The sequence below is a fragment of the Erpetoichthys calabaricus genome, chromosome 12 (assembly GCF_900747795.2).
Source record: "Erpetoichthys calabaricus chromosome 12, fErpCal1.3, whole genome shotgun sequence".
NCBI classification, from domain to species: domain Eukaryota; kingdom Metazoa; phylum Chordata; class Cladistia; order Polypteriformes; family Polypteridae; genus Erpetoichthys; species Erpetoichthys calabaricus.
Window position 1 is genome coordinate 149,251,177 of NC_041405.2, and position 17,894 is coordinate 149,269,070.

Here is a 17,894-nt window from a genome sequence, read left to right on the forward strand (position 1 = left end):
GATGTTAAACTGTCCAGCTCCATGCCAACAATAGAGCCTGCCTTCCTCACCAGTTTGTCCAGGCGTGAGGCGTCTTTCTTCTTAATGCTGCCTCGCCAGCACACCACCGCGTAGAAGAGGGCGCTCACCACAACTGTATTGTTGGGTTCTATTTACAGTGCCCTCAATAATGTTTGGGACAAAGCCCTATTTTTTCCTTGATTTACCCCTCTGCTCCACAGTTTAAAATTAAACAATTCAGACATCGTGATTAAAGTACACATGGTGGCCATTCATTTAAGGGTATTTGCAGACATTTCCGTCACACCATGTAAAAATAACAACACTTTCTCTTCACTAACAGGGCACCATAATGTTTTGCACACAGCAGTGACAGGCATATTAAATCAGTTATACAGTATTTACTAATTTGTTGCATATCCTTTACATGTAATGACAGCTTGAAGTCTGTGATTCATAAACATCACTACAAGCCTGTTCTGCAAGTGCTGGTGTGTTGAGCAGAAATTTGGAAAACCCTGGTGGGGTCACCACTGGAATAAGAAATGAAATGTGGGCAGAGTTTATTTCTGTGTGATATAATTAGGAAGTCATCAGGCTTGCTGGAAAATTGTTTAGCTTTTAAAAAATCAAAAAATATAATTATTAATCTGTCACTGGTGTCATTGCTTCAGTAACCACCCTAGCTTTATCAGTATAACTGGAGCAGACACTCCATGCTGATTCCGGGTTTGCTAAACAATGAAAATTAAAACCTGTTTCATTAATTGCAGGTCTTTAAAGGGCTTTGACTGTTTCATTGTAAATGGGTATTTTGGATGCCATATTTTTAAATGTTCTGTCACCTTGCTCTTATTAGACAGTCTATCCTAGAGGTGAGGACTGGTTCAGGACCCTTTAAGGTTGTCTGTGTAATCTCGGGCACTCAGTCTCCATTAAACCACTTACAATTTGCTAAGTTGCTTCTCATAAAAATGGGTGCTGAATAAATACATGTAAAGAAGTGGCATTAAAAAACAATCATATTGCTCAGCAGGAAATCTGTTTGTTTGGTGCAGAGAGGTAATCAGAAGGTGTCCAAGATAGCCATTGGATTGCTGGTGATTGCATGGGCCTTTGCCTTCTTCTCCATGTTTGTGGCCATTGCTGGGACCATCACGTGGTTGGATTACCTGTACTACTTCTCCTACATTAAACTGGGGGTCACGCTGGTAAAGTACATTCCTCAGGTAAGTATAACTGCAGTTATCCAACTGGGTGATATTTCTTTTCAAATATTGTGCTGTATGTTCATGTCATACTCCTTTTTAACATATCCTTTTATTTAAATGGTTAAGTGATATTTATTTTTTTTGCTTACGGCCAGATTTTATAACCAGGTGCATTATGGGACTGTAGAATTGGAGAAAATGTGTTTTGAGAGTAAATTCTCTAACTTAGAAGAAAACACTGTCACAGAAAGTGGAATAAAATAGGATTCATTAATTTTTGCAATTAAAAAAAAATACACAGTTTGGTTGTCATTGTATCATTCACTCCGCCAAATTATATTCTGCATGTTGCCCACAGTTATCCTCTTTTTTTTTTTTTTTTTTTTTTTTTTTTTTTTTTTTGAAATTCCTCCTTGTATTTTTGAATTTATTCAAAAATAAAATTGTGTTTTTGAAATCAGAGAATTATTTTTTTTTTGGCTGTACTTCCTTTCAAACTTGCCTACTATTTCCATTTTAATGAAAGTTAACACCGCAATCGATTGATTAATATACTAGGAAGCAAGTACTAAAATTTGGCACTTTTCTCAAATGCTTTAGGCAGGAGGAGGGCTGCCCTTCCTTGAACATTTCTGCCGGAGAGTTTTTCTAACATTTCACTATCAAAACAGGCATTGACTTGTAGATCACATATGCCACAGGCCATGTTTCTAGTGACTATGTAAACCACGTGCCTCAGAGAGACACATAGTCGCCTACCTGCACTTGTGCATTACTGTCATTGACATGAAGCAGCCGTTATGGATTACTAGCTGAAATACCCGGCGTTGCCCGGGAGGAAAATAAAATTGTTTTTTTTTTTTTAAATTGTTTGAGAAAAATATAATTAAAAAAACACAACTTGACAGGTTAATATTTGTTTTGTGGTGTAGTTAAAGGTTTTTACATGCAGAATTTTTGACGACAAAAAAAAAACCAAATTATTATTAGGTTGATTTAATTCTATTACCACTACAACATTGTTACAATAAGAATAATGCAAGATGAAAATATAGTTAACAAAAACAAATATTAAACGACAAACAAATAATACGGGTGGCACAGTGGTAGCGCTGCTGCCTCACAGTAAGGAGATGTTCTCCCCGTGTCTGCGGGGGTTTCCTCCGGGTGCTCCGGTTTTCTCTCACGGTCCAAAAGACATGCAGGTTAGGTGCATTGGCAGTCCTAAATTGTCCCTAGTGAGTGTTTGGTGTGTGGGTGTGTGTGCTTGGTGTTTGCCCTGCAGGCACCCTGCCAGGGATTTGTTCCTGCCTTGCGCCCTGTGTTGGCTGGGATTGGCTCCAGCAGAGCCCTGTGACCCTGTGTTAGGATATAGCAGGTTGGACGATGACTGACAGACTGACTGACAAATAATACTTTGGATTTTACATGATAAGACTGTCGGTTGCTTTTACAGAGCACACCAGAAACGTTATGAGCATCGACTGGATGATAACATATATACAAGACAGTAAGACTCTTATAGTCTGCTTTAAATATAAGATTGTGGCTAATTGTTGGAGAGGTGTTCATTGGAAGGTGCTTTGTGAAATAAATACTCTTTATTGTATATTCTTATATTGTGGACCAGTGTTGTATACGTTCACACCTCACAAGAACTAGCTCTAAGTTCAGTTCACACAGATTAAAATGAATAAATTCACATTCATAGTTCACCATTTCAATTTTGAACCAGTTCATGTTCAGTTCATTTTCTATTTTTTTAGGAGTGAGAATAAATGACCCATGAGTTTACTTTTATCAATTGTAAAATACAATAATTATGAAGACTTTTTTATTTAAATACACTTTGAGTTATACCCAGCAACAAACATGTATAACCATATATGCTAATATCCTCCCGGTCAAAAAAGAAATTAAGTAGATGCAAGTATTCATATAAATGACCACTCTGTTTCCAACCGTGTGACACAAATGGTGACTGTGGCACCAACGTGTAGGTGAACTAACCGATTACGCTGCCAGTCAAAATTCACGTCACATATTGTATTTCCAACAGTGAAAAATATAAAGTGCCCTCACGAAGTACAACGGTTAACTAAAAGCTAAAACGGAGCTTCACCACCTGCTCGTGTCAGTGGGGGTGCAGCTTAAGCACAAGCAGACAGACACAGACGGTGCCTGGTTGATTTTCCGTTACTTTTTCTGAATACGAATAAATGGCAAAAATTCGTATGAAATAAATATTCGTAAAAATCCACTATTTGTGCATATCTGAATACCGTATTTGGATTTGGCTCCATATACATTACAGGGTAAGGCAAAACGTTTAATGTGGACCTAAACCAGATCCAGAATGTCACCTAAAACTGAACTCGCTCACGTTCAAGTTCTTCACTTGCAAATACATTATGTTAAGTTCACCGTTCTTAGAAACATGAATTTCTTCAATGAACACACTCTTTTGAACTAGTTCATGCACCACACTGTTGTGGACTGTTTTTCTCTGTCTACGGCTCTCTGGCGCCCCCATGTGGTTACTAAGCTTCAACTGGATGATAACATACATACAAGACCACAACATTGTTACAGTCTCCTTTTATATGTATCTATATATATTTATAATTCACTAAGCCCATGGCAAGCAAAACGCACGCAAGACAGAGCCACGGCCGCCAACTCACAGAGCCCCGCCCACCAACAATTCACTAAGCAGCCGACCATGGCACGCAAGACAGAGACCATGGGATATGCACGACAGAGCCACGCCCGCCAACTCACAGAGCCCCGCCCGCCAACTCTAACCCTCCTCCCGCGTAATGGGATATGCACGACAGAGCCATGCCCGCCAACTCACAGAGCCCCGCCCACCAACTCTAAGACCATGGGATACGCACGACAGAGCCCCGCCCACCAACTCTAACCCTCCTCCCACGTCAAGGGATACGCACGACAGAGCCCCGCCCGCCAACTCTAACCCTCCTCCCGAGTCCACCCTCGCTCTCGAGGCATGTAGCACGTCACCAAACACCGCCTTAGTCGCTTTCATCTCTGCTACAGTCCACATGCACCTCTGAGCCATTCTGACTTTTCATTGTTCTTTTCGGTTCCGGCTGCTTTTCTATATATAATCCACCAAGTCGCCCGACCATGGGATACACACGCACGCAAGACAGAGCCCCGCCCGCCAACTCTAACCCTCCACCCGTGTCATGGGATACGAACGACAGAGCCCCGCCCGCCAACTCTAACACTCCTCCCACGTCCATTACCTTCACATTGTTTTCCTTTTATTTCTGATCCTGTTCAACAACTATATGGCGACATCGACTTCTCAACTGTGACTCCGGAACAACTCGGTACTCGAGCTATATTAAACGTCGCCAACGAAGACTCACTACACCGTAATGAACGAGTACTGAAACTTATCCCTACCGATGAAGTAACTTTCACCAGCATTGCCTCCATCGTCACAGACGATCCCGCAGATCAAGTTTCATTCCCCGAAGAATTTCTTAACAGTCTTACTCCCTCTGGCATGCCTCTGCATAAACTCAAAATTAAAATAGGTTCAGTCGTCATTCTTCTCAGAAACCGTCCATGGCAAGCAAGACAGAGCCACACCCGCCAACTCACAGAGCCCCGCCCACCAACAGTAATTCACTAAGCAGCCGTGCGCGCCGATGATTTCCGCACGTGTTCAGTCTCTCCTTGTGCATTCCCTGTGCAGTGAGCGAGAGCGACACACACACACATGCGTAAGAGAGAGACACACACACACAACAGGTGCGCGAGAGAGAGACACACGCACACACACACACATGCACGAGAGAGAGGGGGCTGGACGCATAAGGCAGAGAAGGCAGTTAAAGAATGCACCAGGCTTGATTTTGTTTTCACTTCTGTTTACAGCGATTGGTTCGTAGTGTGCATTGTTGCAATGTTACTTTTCTTGGTGGTTTATTACATTACGGATGTTTCAAATGTTCATTTTTTCCCTGTGCTTAAAACTCATTAAAAAAGTGTTTCTCAACTGTGACTCCGGAACAACTCTGTACGTGAACTATATTAAGCGTCACCAACGAAGACTCGCTACACCGTAATGAACAAGTACTGAAACTTATCCCTATCGACGAAGTAAATTTCACCAGCATTGCCTCCATCGTCACAGACGATCCCACAGATCAAGTTTCATTCCCCGAAGAATTTCTTAACAGTCTTACTCCCACTGGCATGCCTCCGCATAAACTCAGAATTAAAATAGGTTCAGTCGTCATGCTTCTCAGAAACCTCATGCCAGCAAGAAGTCTCTGTGATGGCACCAGACAGACTGTTACCAGCATTCACCACAATGTACTGGAGTATAAAACTATCGCAGCTCCTACCTCACAAACTGTCCTTATTCCCCGGATATCCCTGACCCCATCAGATTCAAATTGGCCTTTTACTTTTACACGCAGACAATTTCCTGTGAGATTGGCCTTTACAATGACAATTAATAAGGCACAGGGACAAACTTTCAAAACAATATGCCTGTATCTGCCAAAACCAGTCTTCAGTCACGGAAAATTGTATGTTCCTCTCTCCAGAGTTACATCCTTTTATTCACTCAGTCGTATCCTCAAACCCACCCCATTTGGACAACTGGTGTCGTTCAGGAAGTGTTCACCCATCAATAAATAATTATGCGGCGTATGTTACGCCGCGGGTTGGCTAGTACTGTATAAGATAATACTTCCAGCCAGCCCTTCTTACAAATTACACTACTGACAATGTCATTAACCATTGTTTTGTTATAAAACTGATACTCTGCTCACACATCTGCTCTACATTTTGTTGGCACCAGATGCCCTGCTGTGCAGTGCTTGTTTCATTGTCAGTATGTTAAGGAATTAAGTTGAGATTCTTAGTGGGAAGAACTACATGGCAGTGTCATGATTTAAGCCAGCTCATTGAAGTTATTGTCACCTTCAACCAAGAAATTTCTGTCTGAAATTTTTCTTATTGTGTTGGATTTTACCAGCATGTAGAAAAAAACTGCAGTAAATATCCAACATTTGCCAGGACCAGAGACACAATTCTAATCTTCAAGAACAGGTTAGTACACAAGCCATTACTTCTCATACCGAGAAAGACTTAAGAGTTAACTCAAAGAGAAGACACCATGACATAACTTCAAGCAAATTTTAAGATGAAGAGTTGTAAATGGCTCAAGCACTTTTTTTTTTTAAGTGACTAAGAAAAAAGTTTTACTGAAAGTTGAATTTAGTTACAATCAATGGTGGGTTCAGAGTACAACAACATTTATTTCTGTAGCACATTTTCATACAACAATGTAGCTCAAAGTGCTTTACAATATGACAAAAAGAAAGTTACAAGAAAAGAAAAACAAGATTAGGCAATAAATTTATTAATAAAGTATCTATCTATCTATCTATCTATCTATCTATCTATCTATCTATCTATCTATCTATCAAGTAACAACAAGACAAGATAAGATCAAATGACCAGGAGGACAGTAAAAACAAAACAAAAAAACTCAGGCTGGAAAAAGTCAGGCTGGAGGAAAAAAAAATGTGCAGGGGTTCCAAGGCCAAAGTCTGACAGCCCCCAGTGGGCATTCTACCTAACAAAAATGTTCCTCTTGGTTTTCATGCTTCACATGATAGAATTTGATGAAGTTGGTCTTTTGGACAGCTGAGATCACCCGCCTTCATTCCATCATCTCAGGGAGCTGCATGATGCCACCATAGAAGAGCCAGAAAGGACAGCAGAAAATAGCCATCCTCACAGGTGGCACAGTGGTAGTGCTGCTGCCTTGCAGTAAGTAGATTGTGGGTTCGCCTCCCGGGTCCTCCCTGTGTGGAGAGCACTTTGAGTAGTGAGAAAAGCGCTATATAAATGTAAAGAATTATTATTAATTATAGTGGGGAATAGTTCAGATTGTGGCTCACTGAAGAATATGATAATTCTATCCCCATATTGTCTATTAATAATACAACTAAAATGTAGCTATGAAAATCCATATATTAAAATAATGATACAGCGCATTGCTGCACCCACCACATGACAAGCCAACTCAGGATCCCAGATTAGGACCCAACACCTTCAGATGGAGTGGAACAGTGTGAGGTTTTTTATGGTCGCTGGAGTGCCAATTCTGCCACCAATCCCCAGGTTTTTCCCTGCAGGTTGGAGGGCCTACATTAACGTCATACCCAGAACAGAGCAATTGCAGGTTAAGGGCCTTGCTCAAGGGTCCAACGAAGTAGAGTCACTTTTGGCATTTATGTGATTCAAACCTGCAACCTTCAGATCCTTCAGAACCTCATAGCCACCACTCCTTGTAATTTGACATAATCTGACCTAATGGAAGCATGGAGATTGAAAAGAGCAGCAGACCCAATGTTGGTGTCCACAACTCACATTTTGAATTAAAACATCACAAAAAATATTTAGTTCACCTGCAAGTGCATTTTGTATGTCTGTATGCATTTTCTAGTGTATCTCACACTACTGAATTAAAACATGAATGCTGTCAAAACAAAACAATGCAATTCCAAATACGCAGATCTGACTTCTTCGTCATTTTGTCACATGTCACTGTGTCACTTTACTCACAAGTCCAGTCACATGTGTGACGTGTTGTTTAGTTAGTCAGATGACTGGCACTGAGGTGTCTGGTGGAGTGGAGCCACTGAGGTTCACTCTGATGGAGTCATTTAAATGTTCGTCTGTCAGTCTTGTTCTGAACTTTGACTTCATGACATTCACGTCAGACTCACAGAGGTATGGAGACCCAAACAAAGGAGACATTTTCAGAGCTGCTTGGTGAAGATTCTTATAGCTATGTGGCTCTACTAAGCTCCAGAAATACTGAGAATGCTGTTGAGACTTTAACTGCACATCATTTTGAAGGTTTACTAATATATAATATATAAAATCCAATTTCTATGTGTCTCTCTGTCCGTCCACTTTTAACTACTTCACAGATTTAGATCGTTTTTTTTTCTATAATTTGCTTGAACATTCTGATTGATTTTGTGGCTTCTCTCATTTTGCTATGTATCATAGTTCATTTGCAGTACCGATTTAATGGCGCGTATCCGAGATCCACGCAGCGGGCCGCGGGGTCAGGGGTTCTGGGGGGCCTCCTTAACTCCGCTTAGCTAGTGAACGAGAGAAGAATTGAATTCAACTTTGTTTGATATTTAAAATAAAGTGTTATTTACTTGATGAGTTTGAGTCCGGATATTCTCTTAAGTGTATGCCACATTGAAAAGATAGATTGCAATTCAGATTGTGGATCGTGATTTTGTGTTAAAAGGATCGTGATATGATTTTTCGGAAAGATCGCCCACCACTAATTTGACTAATCAGGTTTTATGTAGGATTCATTAACCATTTGGCGAGCTACTTGGAAAGGGGTTGCGAGCTACCAGTAGCTCGCATACGACGTGTTGGAGACCCCTGCAGTAGGGTATCCTTAGTCCTCTATTTGCTGTCTTCTCTGGGAATGATCACATAGTATCCCTAGGATAGACATACCCTCAAATAAATGATTAATTATTCTTGTGTTCCAGGCCTACATGAACTATAGAAGAAGAAGTACTATGGGCTGGAGCATCGGCAATGTCCTGCTGGATTTCACGGGGGGCCTATTCAGCCTTTTGCAGATGTTTCTACAGTCTTATAACAATGGTGAGCAGACGCAACAGTGTTAGTCTTTGTAAAATGAAGTTTTTGAAATCATAATGTAACACTATTTCTCTGTTGCACATTTCATGTTCCAGATGAGTGGACACTGATTTTTGGAGACCCAACAAAGTTTGGCTTAGGTGTCTTCAGCATCATTTTTGACATCATCTTCATTGTTCAGCACTACTGTCTCTACAAGCAGGCACACATGGAATACCAACATATAGAATAGCCGACGGGAGAGCAGAGAGTTCAAAGTAAACGGTCACTGAAGGGCTAGTCAGCTGTACTACAATGGCGTATTGTCATTCCCTTGTGCCATATTGTGCCTTCAGCTAAGTTAAACAAGCAGGTATTCCTTGGTTTGTTAATGTACTGTACATCTAACGGATGATTTATACACCAGAGCTGCCACATTTTGTAAATCCTCTATTTAGTAATGACAACTGTTTTTGTAAATTACTTGTACAGTCCGTTGTTTAAAATATTGTCCTCTTGCTGAATTTTTTTAAAGTTAATATAAATAAGTTAAAAAATGAAGTAAATACAATGCATATAAAACAATAGCAATACAGAACTTAAAAGTACATTGTTGTTCGGTAGCACACAATCATAAAGGTTTTGCCTCTATGAGGCTTAAACAAGATTATAAAATACAGTTGAAGTCAGATGTTTTCATACACTTCTTAAAACACACTTTATAACCCTTCACAGATTTTATACTAACAAGCTATAAATGTTGCAGATCGTTTTAAGGCATCGGTTGCACAGGGCAGAAGTTCAACAACAATGTTCACAGACCTCTGAGTATTTTACTTTTTATTGACCAGATCACAGTTCCAGTGGCTCACAAGTTTTCCGTACACTTTGTTCATATTTGGTAGCGTCACCTTTAAATTGTTTAACTTGAACCAAACATTTTCAGTCACCTTCCACAAGCTTCTTACAATAAGTTGCTGGATTTTTGTCCCATTCCTCCAGACAGAGCTGGTGTAACTGGGACAGGTCTGTAGGCCTCGTTGCTCGCACACGCTGTTTCAATTTAATTGGATTGAGGTCAGGGCTTTGTGATGGCCACTGCAATACCTTGACTTTGCTGCCCTCGAGACATTTTGGCTCAATTTTGGAGGTCTGCTTGGGGTCCTTGTCCATTTGGAATTGTCATTTGTCACTGAGCTTTAACTTCCTTGCCAAGCTCTTGAGATCTTGCTGCAGTATATCTCCATCATTTTCCTTCCTCACGATGCCATCTATTTTATGAAGTGCTCCAGTCCCTCCTGCAGCAAAGGACCCCCACAACACGATGCTCCCACCCCCATGCTTGACAGTTGAGATGGTGTTCTTCAGTTTGTAAACCTCACCCTTTTTCCTCCAAATCATAACCATAATCATTATGGCCAAACAGTGGATTCATCAGACCAGAGGACATTTCTCTAGAAGGTAAGATCTTTGTCCCCGTGTGCCACTGCAAACTGCAGTCTGGCTTTTTCATGGATGCTTTGGAGCAGTGGCTTCCTCCTTGCTGAGCAGCCTTTCAGGTTATGTCAATATCAGACTCATTTTACTGTGGATATCGAGACTTATCTACCTGTGTCCTCCAGCATCTTCACAGGGTCCTTTGCTGTTGTTCTGGCACTGATTTGCACTTTTTGACCCAAAGTCCGTTCTTGTCTAGGAGACAGAGAGTGTCACCTTGCTGAGCGCTATGATACCTGTCTGGTCCCATTGTGTTTATACTTGTAAATTATTGTTTGTATAGATAAACGTGAAACCTTCAGGCGCTTGGAAATTGTTCCCAAGGATGAACCAGATTTGTGGAGGTCTACAACTTCTTTTTTTTTTTTCTGAGGTCTCGGCTGATTTGTTTTCCCCCTTTTATGTCAAGCAATGAGTTTGATGGTAGGCCTTAACATCCATCCACATATTGACTCAAGTTAGGCCCATTGGCTAGCTCAGAAGCTAAATGTCTGATTGCCTAAAGTTCGGTCCTGGAGGGCCGCTGTGGCTGCAGGTTTTCATTCTGACCCTTTACTTAATGAGTGACCTGTTTTTGCTGCTAATTAACTTCTTTTGAATTCATTTTAATTGGCTTGCTCTTGAATACTCAGACTCCTTAATTGTTTCTTTTTCCTTAATTAGCTGGCAAACAATAATGAGATACAAAATGAACCAAACCATGACCAGCAAACTGTGACCATCATACAATATCTGAAAATAAAGAAAGGTGAAGGTCTCAGGAGTATTGATCTGCTCAAGTCCCCAAAGCTCTTAGAAAAGAGAAAATTAATAATTTCAGAAATGTCTGCTATTGCACAACGAGAGCAGCAACAAGCCATGGAATTACAGAACGGGTTTAATTAACAACGAAAATCAGAGCCTGATTAAGCAACTGGTTGGAGTTTGAAGCCCTGACTTAGCTGGTCTTCTGTTGGCTCACTCACTTCACATTTCATTTCTGGTTGAGTGCCATTTAAGGAAAGAAATGAAGCAATTCAGAAGAACAATGAAGAAATTCAGGGAAACAAATCTTTACTCGTTCAGGGCGGATGTTGACTTTTTGTCAGCAGGGAGGGGTTGAGAGCAGTAAGCAACTGCAAATGGTGACAGAACTCGCCGTCATGTTTTAGTTCGACTGTCTTTGCTAGAGGGCTTCACGGTGGCGCAGTGGTAGCGCTGCTGCCTCGCAGTAAGGAGACCTGGGTTTGCTTCCCGCGTCCTCCCTGCGTGGAGTTTGCATGTTCTCCCCGTGTATGCATGGGTTTCCTCAGGGTGCTCCGGTTTCCTCCCACAGTCCAAAGACATGCAAGTTAGGTGGATTGGCGATTCTAAATTGGCCATAGTGTGTGCTTGGTGTGTGTGTGTGTGTGTCCTGCGGTGGGTTGGCACCCTCCCTGGGATTGGTTCCTGCCTCGTGCCCTGTGTTGGCTGGGATTGGCTCCAGCAGACCCCCGTGACCCTGTGTTCGGATTCAGCAGGTTGGAAAATGGATGGATGGATGTCTTTGCTAGAAGAAAAGTTAGCTTCGTTTGTTTGACCAAGATTCCCTGTGCTTGTGGGAGTAGTGAAGTGCAAACAACGGCAAGAATGGCATCGATATCTGGCGAGAGATCGAATCGAATGCACAAAGCAAAATATTCCGTGGATGATGTTTTGTACAATTTCACTGAATTGGACTCCAATTTTGATGTAAGTGATCTGGAGATCAATATCAAAAACAAAAGCAAGGTACCAGCATCAGCTGATCAGTCTCCAGCTAATCGTGGTGCCGAACACATTTGTGTTGGTGACATGAAGTACACACCAGATTGTGTAGCACTACGACCGCGACTGCTGCTGCCAACCTCACCCCCATCATGCAAAGACAGCCTGGCTGCCAGCCATCAATGCCGCCAGTAAGCGGCTCACACCACAAGACTCTGAACTGGCAGCTACAGTACCCAACAACTGATATTTTATGTTGATTTATGGGTGAGACCCTTGCTTTGGGTGCTTTTCAGAAAACTGCGTTTTTTGGAAAAAATATTCAGCCCTCAAAGAGTTAAAAAATGTCAATTAAAATTAATTTAAAAGAAGTTAATTAGCAGCAAAAACAGTGCACTAATTAAGAAAAGGGTTAGAATGGAAACCTGCAGCCACTGCGGCCCTCCAGGACCAGAGTTGGAGAACCCCTGGCCTAAAGGCTTGATATCTTTTTCTGGAATTTTCCAAGCTGTTTATAGGCACAGTTAACAAAGTGTATGTAAACTTGTGAGTCACTGGAACTGTGACACAGTCAGTAAAAAGTGAAATACTCTGAGGTCTGTGAACATTGTTGGAAAAAATGACTTCTGCCCCGCACAGAGAAGACCACTGCTTCCCAAACTCGGTCCTGGGGACCCCCTGTGGCTGCAGGTTTTTGTTCTAAGCAGCTTCTGTTTTTAATTGGACTCCTGGGCTAATTAAGTGATGTGTTATTTCCCAAGTTCTGTATTTTGGGAAAAATATAGAAAATAGAAAACTAAGTTTGGTAAAAATATAAATAAATAAAATGTACCAAGCAGTTAAGTATCTATCTATCTATCTATCTATCTATCTATCTATCTATAGGAATAATGTATTTTTTTCTTTTTAACCATATTTTCATTTTGATTTTCATTCTACTTTTCGAGGTGTTCCAATTGTTTAATTAACCCATTATTTACCAATTAGTGCGTCTGACGGTCGAGTAGTTGCAGTCTTTCATGATTCAGTGTTGTTTGACTGGGTCAGGGGTGGGCAGCATCGGTCATGGAGGGCCGCTGTGGCTGCAGGTTTTTTATTTCCAACCCAATCGGTTCATTAGAAACCAATCCTTGCCAGTCTCAAACCTTATTTAATTTGATGGCTTGTTTGTCTACAATGTTAGGTTCTTATTTTGTAGATTTTTTTTTTCCTTTCCAAGGATATCATCCAAATGATTTGAAGCCCGATCCTAAATTGTCCCTAGTGCAGGGGTGGGCAAAGTCAGTCCTGGAGGGCCGCAGTGGCTGCAGGTTTTTGCTCCAACCCAGTTGCTTAATTAGAAAATAATCCTTGCCAATAATTAAATTTTCTGGCTTGTTAGTGCTTTAACTCTGCCATGTCAGGCCATTCTCATATCCTAGATTTTTTTCCCTTTCTAAGGATATCATCCAAATGATTTGAAGTCTAAAATGGACTCAATCTTTCACTTTTTTCTCTTCACTTTCCTTCCAAGTATTTAATTAAACCAAATAGTGCACGATAAATACACAGAGGTGTAAATGGTAACAAGCTAAAAGGAGAAATGCTGGTTTCTTTTGTTATTTGCATCATATTGCTAATAAGGAGCCATTAAAAACCAAGAATACAGCTGTTTAAGACTAAAATAAGCAAAAAGGGTTCAAAATCTTAACGACTGAGACAACTAAAGTGAAGCAGAAGTGTTACTTGAGCAATAAGTGCTTCTTATTAAGCAACTGGGTTGGAACAAAAACCTGCAGCCACTGCGGCCCTCCAGGAATGACTTTGCCCACCCCTGCCCTAGCGTGTGCTTGGTGTGTGTGCCCTGTGGTGAGCTGGCGCCCTGCCCGGGGTTTGTTCCTGCCTTGCGCCCTGTGCTTCAGCAGACCCCCGTGACTCTGTGTTAGGATATAGCGGGTTGGATAATGACTGACTGACTGATTTGAAACGTAAAACTGATCATTTTCAGTCTGTCACATTTAAGTGTTTTATTAAATCAAACGATGCATGATGAACACACAAGTGTAAATGGAAACAAGTTTGATGGAGAACTGCTGGCTGCTTTATCATTTGCAATGTATTGCTAAGGCGGCACGGTGGCGCAGTGGGTAGCGCTGCTACCTCGCAGTTGGGTGATCTGGGGACCTGGGTTCGCTTCCTGGGTCCTCCCTGCGTGGAGTTTGCATGTTCTCCCCGTGTCTGCGTGGGTTTCCTCCGGGCGCTCCGGTTTCCTCCCACAGTCCAAAGACATGCTGGTTAGGTGGATTGGCGATTCTACATTGGACCTAGTGTGTGCTTGGTGTGTGGGTGTGTGTGTGTGTGTGTCCTGTGGTGGGTTGGCACCCTGCCCGGGATTGGTTCCTCCCTTGTGCCCTGTGTTGGCTGGGATTGGCTCCAGCAGACCCCCGTGTCCCTGTGTTCGGATTCAGCGGGTTGGAAGATGGATGGATGGATGTATTGCTAATAAGAAGCCATTAAAACAGTGAGTGCAGCTGTTTAAGAGTGAAATAAGCAATTAAGGGTGGGGAACCTTAACAAGCGGGACCACTAAAATGAAGCATCAAATTATTTAAGCAATAAGTGCTTCATCAGCAATAATTACTTTTCATTAAGAAACTGGGTTGGAACAAAAATCTGCAGCCCCCCAGGAGCGACGCTGCCCACCCCTGGCCTGGGTGTCTGCTCTGCTCATTTTTAATTGTTACTAATAAGGTACAACAAAGGGGGGAAACTACACAGGGAGAGGACAAAATATAATGAAATCAACAAAAGAGTTAAGCATTTAAATCTATAGTACAAGCAGAAATATTTCTAGATATCTTGTAAATGTAAAAATGATGCTGCTGTGCGTTTCTGAATGTAGAATAAAAGAAAAATAACCCCAGCTAATTAAATGAGATCAGCGTGATCAGGTGTTGGCAGTGATTAGGAATCCGGTGGGAACAAAAACCTGCAGCCACAGTGGGACCCCAGGACCGAGATTTGGGAAACACTGGAGTAGACGTCTTAAAAGATATGCCAAATTTATAGTTTGTTAGTGTGGTATAGCGGGTCCCCAGCTCCCATCAAAGGCCAGTTTAAATTAAATAATCACCGCGCTCGCAGCTCAGCGAGGGGACGTGGTGGTTGTGTGGCTGCAGCAGTTCTCAGGGCGCTTTGCGGTGTGGGCGTTTCTCACCTAAGTGCACAGGTGAGAGACCGCCCGCATCCGTGATTGTTCCTGGGGCTGCTAATTTGCCGCTGCTGCTATGCCCTCTCGATATATAGAAGCGCGAGTCAGCTAGAGGAGGAAAGATGAAAAAGAAAAAAGAAAGGAGAGAGAGAGAAGAAACAGGTTGTAGGAGAAAGCCGGTGCGAGAGAGAGAGCGCGAGCGAGCAGCTGTACGGGAAGCCTGGGTGTTGGGCCGACACCCGGGAGTAGTAGTAGTGGTCGCTCCCGCTGAGTGATCATGTAGTGGGAGTGACCAGTGAAGAAAGACGACTGGCCGTGTAAGGCCGGGCAGGCAGCGGGAGTCGGGAGGCTTGGTGGATGAAGTCCTTGATGTGAGCATCCTGGTCATCAAGGAAACCAAGTCTCGTGCGCGACCGAAACCAGGAATCGAGAGGCCTCTGGACCGGTCGAGCGGAGAGAAGGCCAGCTGCTAAGAGGGTGACTCTCCTGTTGTAGGGCCAAAACGGGTGAATCAGGGGAGCCGCCAGAGGAAAGGAGACACCGGGCTAGTTGTTGTTTTTTTAAAAAAAGGACTGCTTTCTGCATGGTTTTAACCTTGTTGTTTTTAGAAGACTTTTTCTATATTTTAACCTCCACGTTTTCACATTTGTTTTAATGGATTATTTATTTAAGAATGAAGACTTTTTGGAAGGCACTGCACTTTATTTAATTTGGACATTGTTTTTGATTGTTTTAAATAAAAGCACTTTGTACTTTTATACACCATCTCCTTGCTCCACTGTTATTGCCTCACTGTCTAGCTCATCGGTAACATTACCGATGGTGTCGGGTTAAGGGCTCCCGTACAGAAGATGGCAGCATGTAGCAAACCCACATCGTCACAGTTAGTATAAAATTTGTGGAGGGTTTATAAAGTGAGTTTTAAAGAATTCACCCGAAGTGGATGTAAACTTGTGATGTCAACTACATTTGGGTCTTGTTCAAAAAGCAGACGCCACTTGGTTTTTGTTGGAATTCTCTATATTTTAGTACTAGTACACAAATAATCTTAAACTACATTACAAAGGAATAAACCTAGTAATTTCTAGCATTATTTGCTCAAATAAGTCCTTTCCAGCATATCATTGGCGCCACATAAATTCACACAGATATGAATCTAGAAGGGCCCTTGACGTCCCACATTCTACCTTGTTTCTTCGTTTTTGCAAGGGCCCACAGTCCTTCAACAGTATTAGTATGCGCCCCAGTAGCTGGATCTCGAAAATTCTCCGAGTGATTTACAGTCAAATGCGTGAAATTATAGCCTTCAAGATGAGGAATTCTGTTATAACTTGCCCAACAGTCAGATATTATTAACATCCCTGGACAGATACATTCTTTAATAACATTCAATAACGTACCTGCTGTTCTATCGGGCACAGTGTATATAAAACACTCCCTGGTCTCTCGCCAAATACCTCCAAAAACCCATTGTTCTGGATACATGCGGCCTGTATTAGACTTCCGTCGTGAAAAGACACTTTCATCAATTTCTACTGTTAAACCATCTCCGCCTATAAGTTTTGGATTCTGCAGTAAGGAATACGCACAAATTTCTCGAACAAAATTTTTCCAGTCAGTTACTGTCACACTGCCCATTCCAAAATCTTTGTTACAGAACTTGAATGTAGTATACTGCCTACTCCAACCGTACAGGAAATACACAACCGTCTCCAAATTAATTTTGCTGAATTCCAACCATGTATCCTGTCAAAGAACCAAATGTGGCATCCGCTTTTTGAACAAGATGGCGTCTGCTTTTTGGCGTCCGCTTTTTGAACAAGACCCCTGCATTTATAAGAATACCCTCGACAACTGCCATGAGGGTTAGGGTTAGTGTGTGATGTGTGTTAATGCCCTTGCACTATAGAAGCACCCAAAGCTGTTCGGCTTTGAAATCCAGAAATTGGGAGCCACAACACAGCAGGCATTGATCTCCGCTAAATCAGAATCCGAGATAAATGCTATCAAGTCTTGTATTCAGTAAAGCTTCACGGTTAACGTTTATTGTCTTCTTTTTGTTTTGTCCAGCAATCCTAGAAACTGTAACATTTACACCAATATTTTATGGGAAGGACAACGTTCATGTTACTAGTTTCTGTTTGAGAGTAGGATTAACGTGGACTACAGTTTAGCAATACAGTGCCTATAGAAAGTATTCACCCCCTTTAAAGGTTTCACATTTTCTTGTTATACAACATTGAATCCCAGTGGATTTCGTTTACCTTTTTTGACACTGAAAAAGACTCAAAGTGAAAACAGATCTAAGTGACGTGCTGTAAATTAATTACAAATATAAAACGCAAAATAATTGACTGCATAAGTCCGTATTTAGTTAGATGTACGTACCTCGGGCAGCCATGACAGCCTCGAGTCTGTGTGTTTTCTCTTAGCTTGGCATATCTGGACGCTGACATACAAACCCCTCCCCCCTCCAATTCTTCTTTGCTAAACTACTCCACTCAGTCGTGGTGGCCGTGAGCGCACAGCCACAGTTTCTCAGTTGGATTGAAATCTGCACTCCGACTTGGCCACAACACAATGATAACATTGTT

The 17,894-nt window shown here is 41.9% G+C and overlaps 2 protein-coding genes across 2 annotated transcripts in view; both read left to right on the forward strand.

Moving 5' to 3' along the window:
- ctns (cystinosin, lysosomal cystine transporter) overlaps positions 1-12,705 on the forward strand; it is a 48,220-nt gene extending 35,515 nt beyond the window's left edge. The window contains exons 9-11 of the mRNA XM_051935017.1: positions 1,063-1,229; positions 8,795-8,912; positions 9,005-12,705. Of these exons, the coding sequence (XP_051790977.1) occupies positions 1,063-1,229; positions 8,795-8,912; positions 9,005-9,141 (422 nt within the window). The 3' untranslated portion in view covers positions 9,142-12,705. The remainder of the gene's footprint in view (positions 1-1,062; positions 1,230-8,794; positions 8,913-9,004) is intronic.
- LOC127529870 (uncharacterized) overlaps positions 1-17,503 on the forward strand; it is a 64,360-nt gene extending 46,857 nt beyond the window's left edge. The window contains exon 2 of the mRNA XM_051935018.1: positions 16,612-17,503. The gene's annotated coding sequence lies outside the window, so the exon portion shown is untranslated. The remainder of the gene's footprint in view (positions 1-16,611) is intronic.
- The last annotated feature ends 391 nt before the right edge of the window (positions 17,504-17,894 follow it).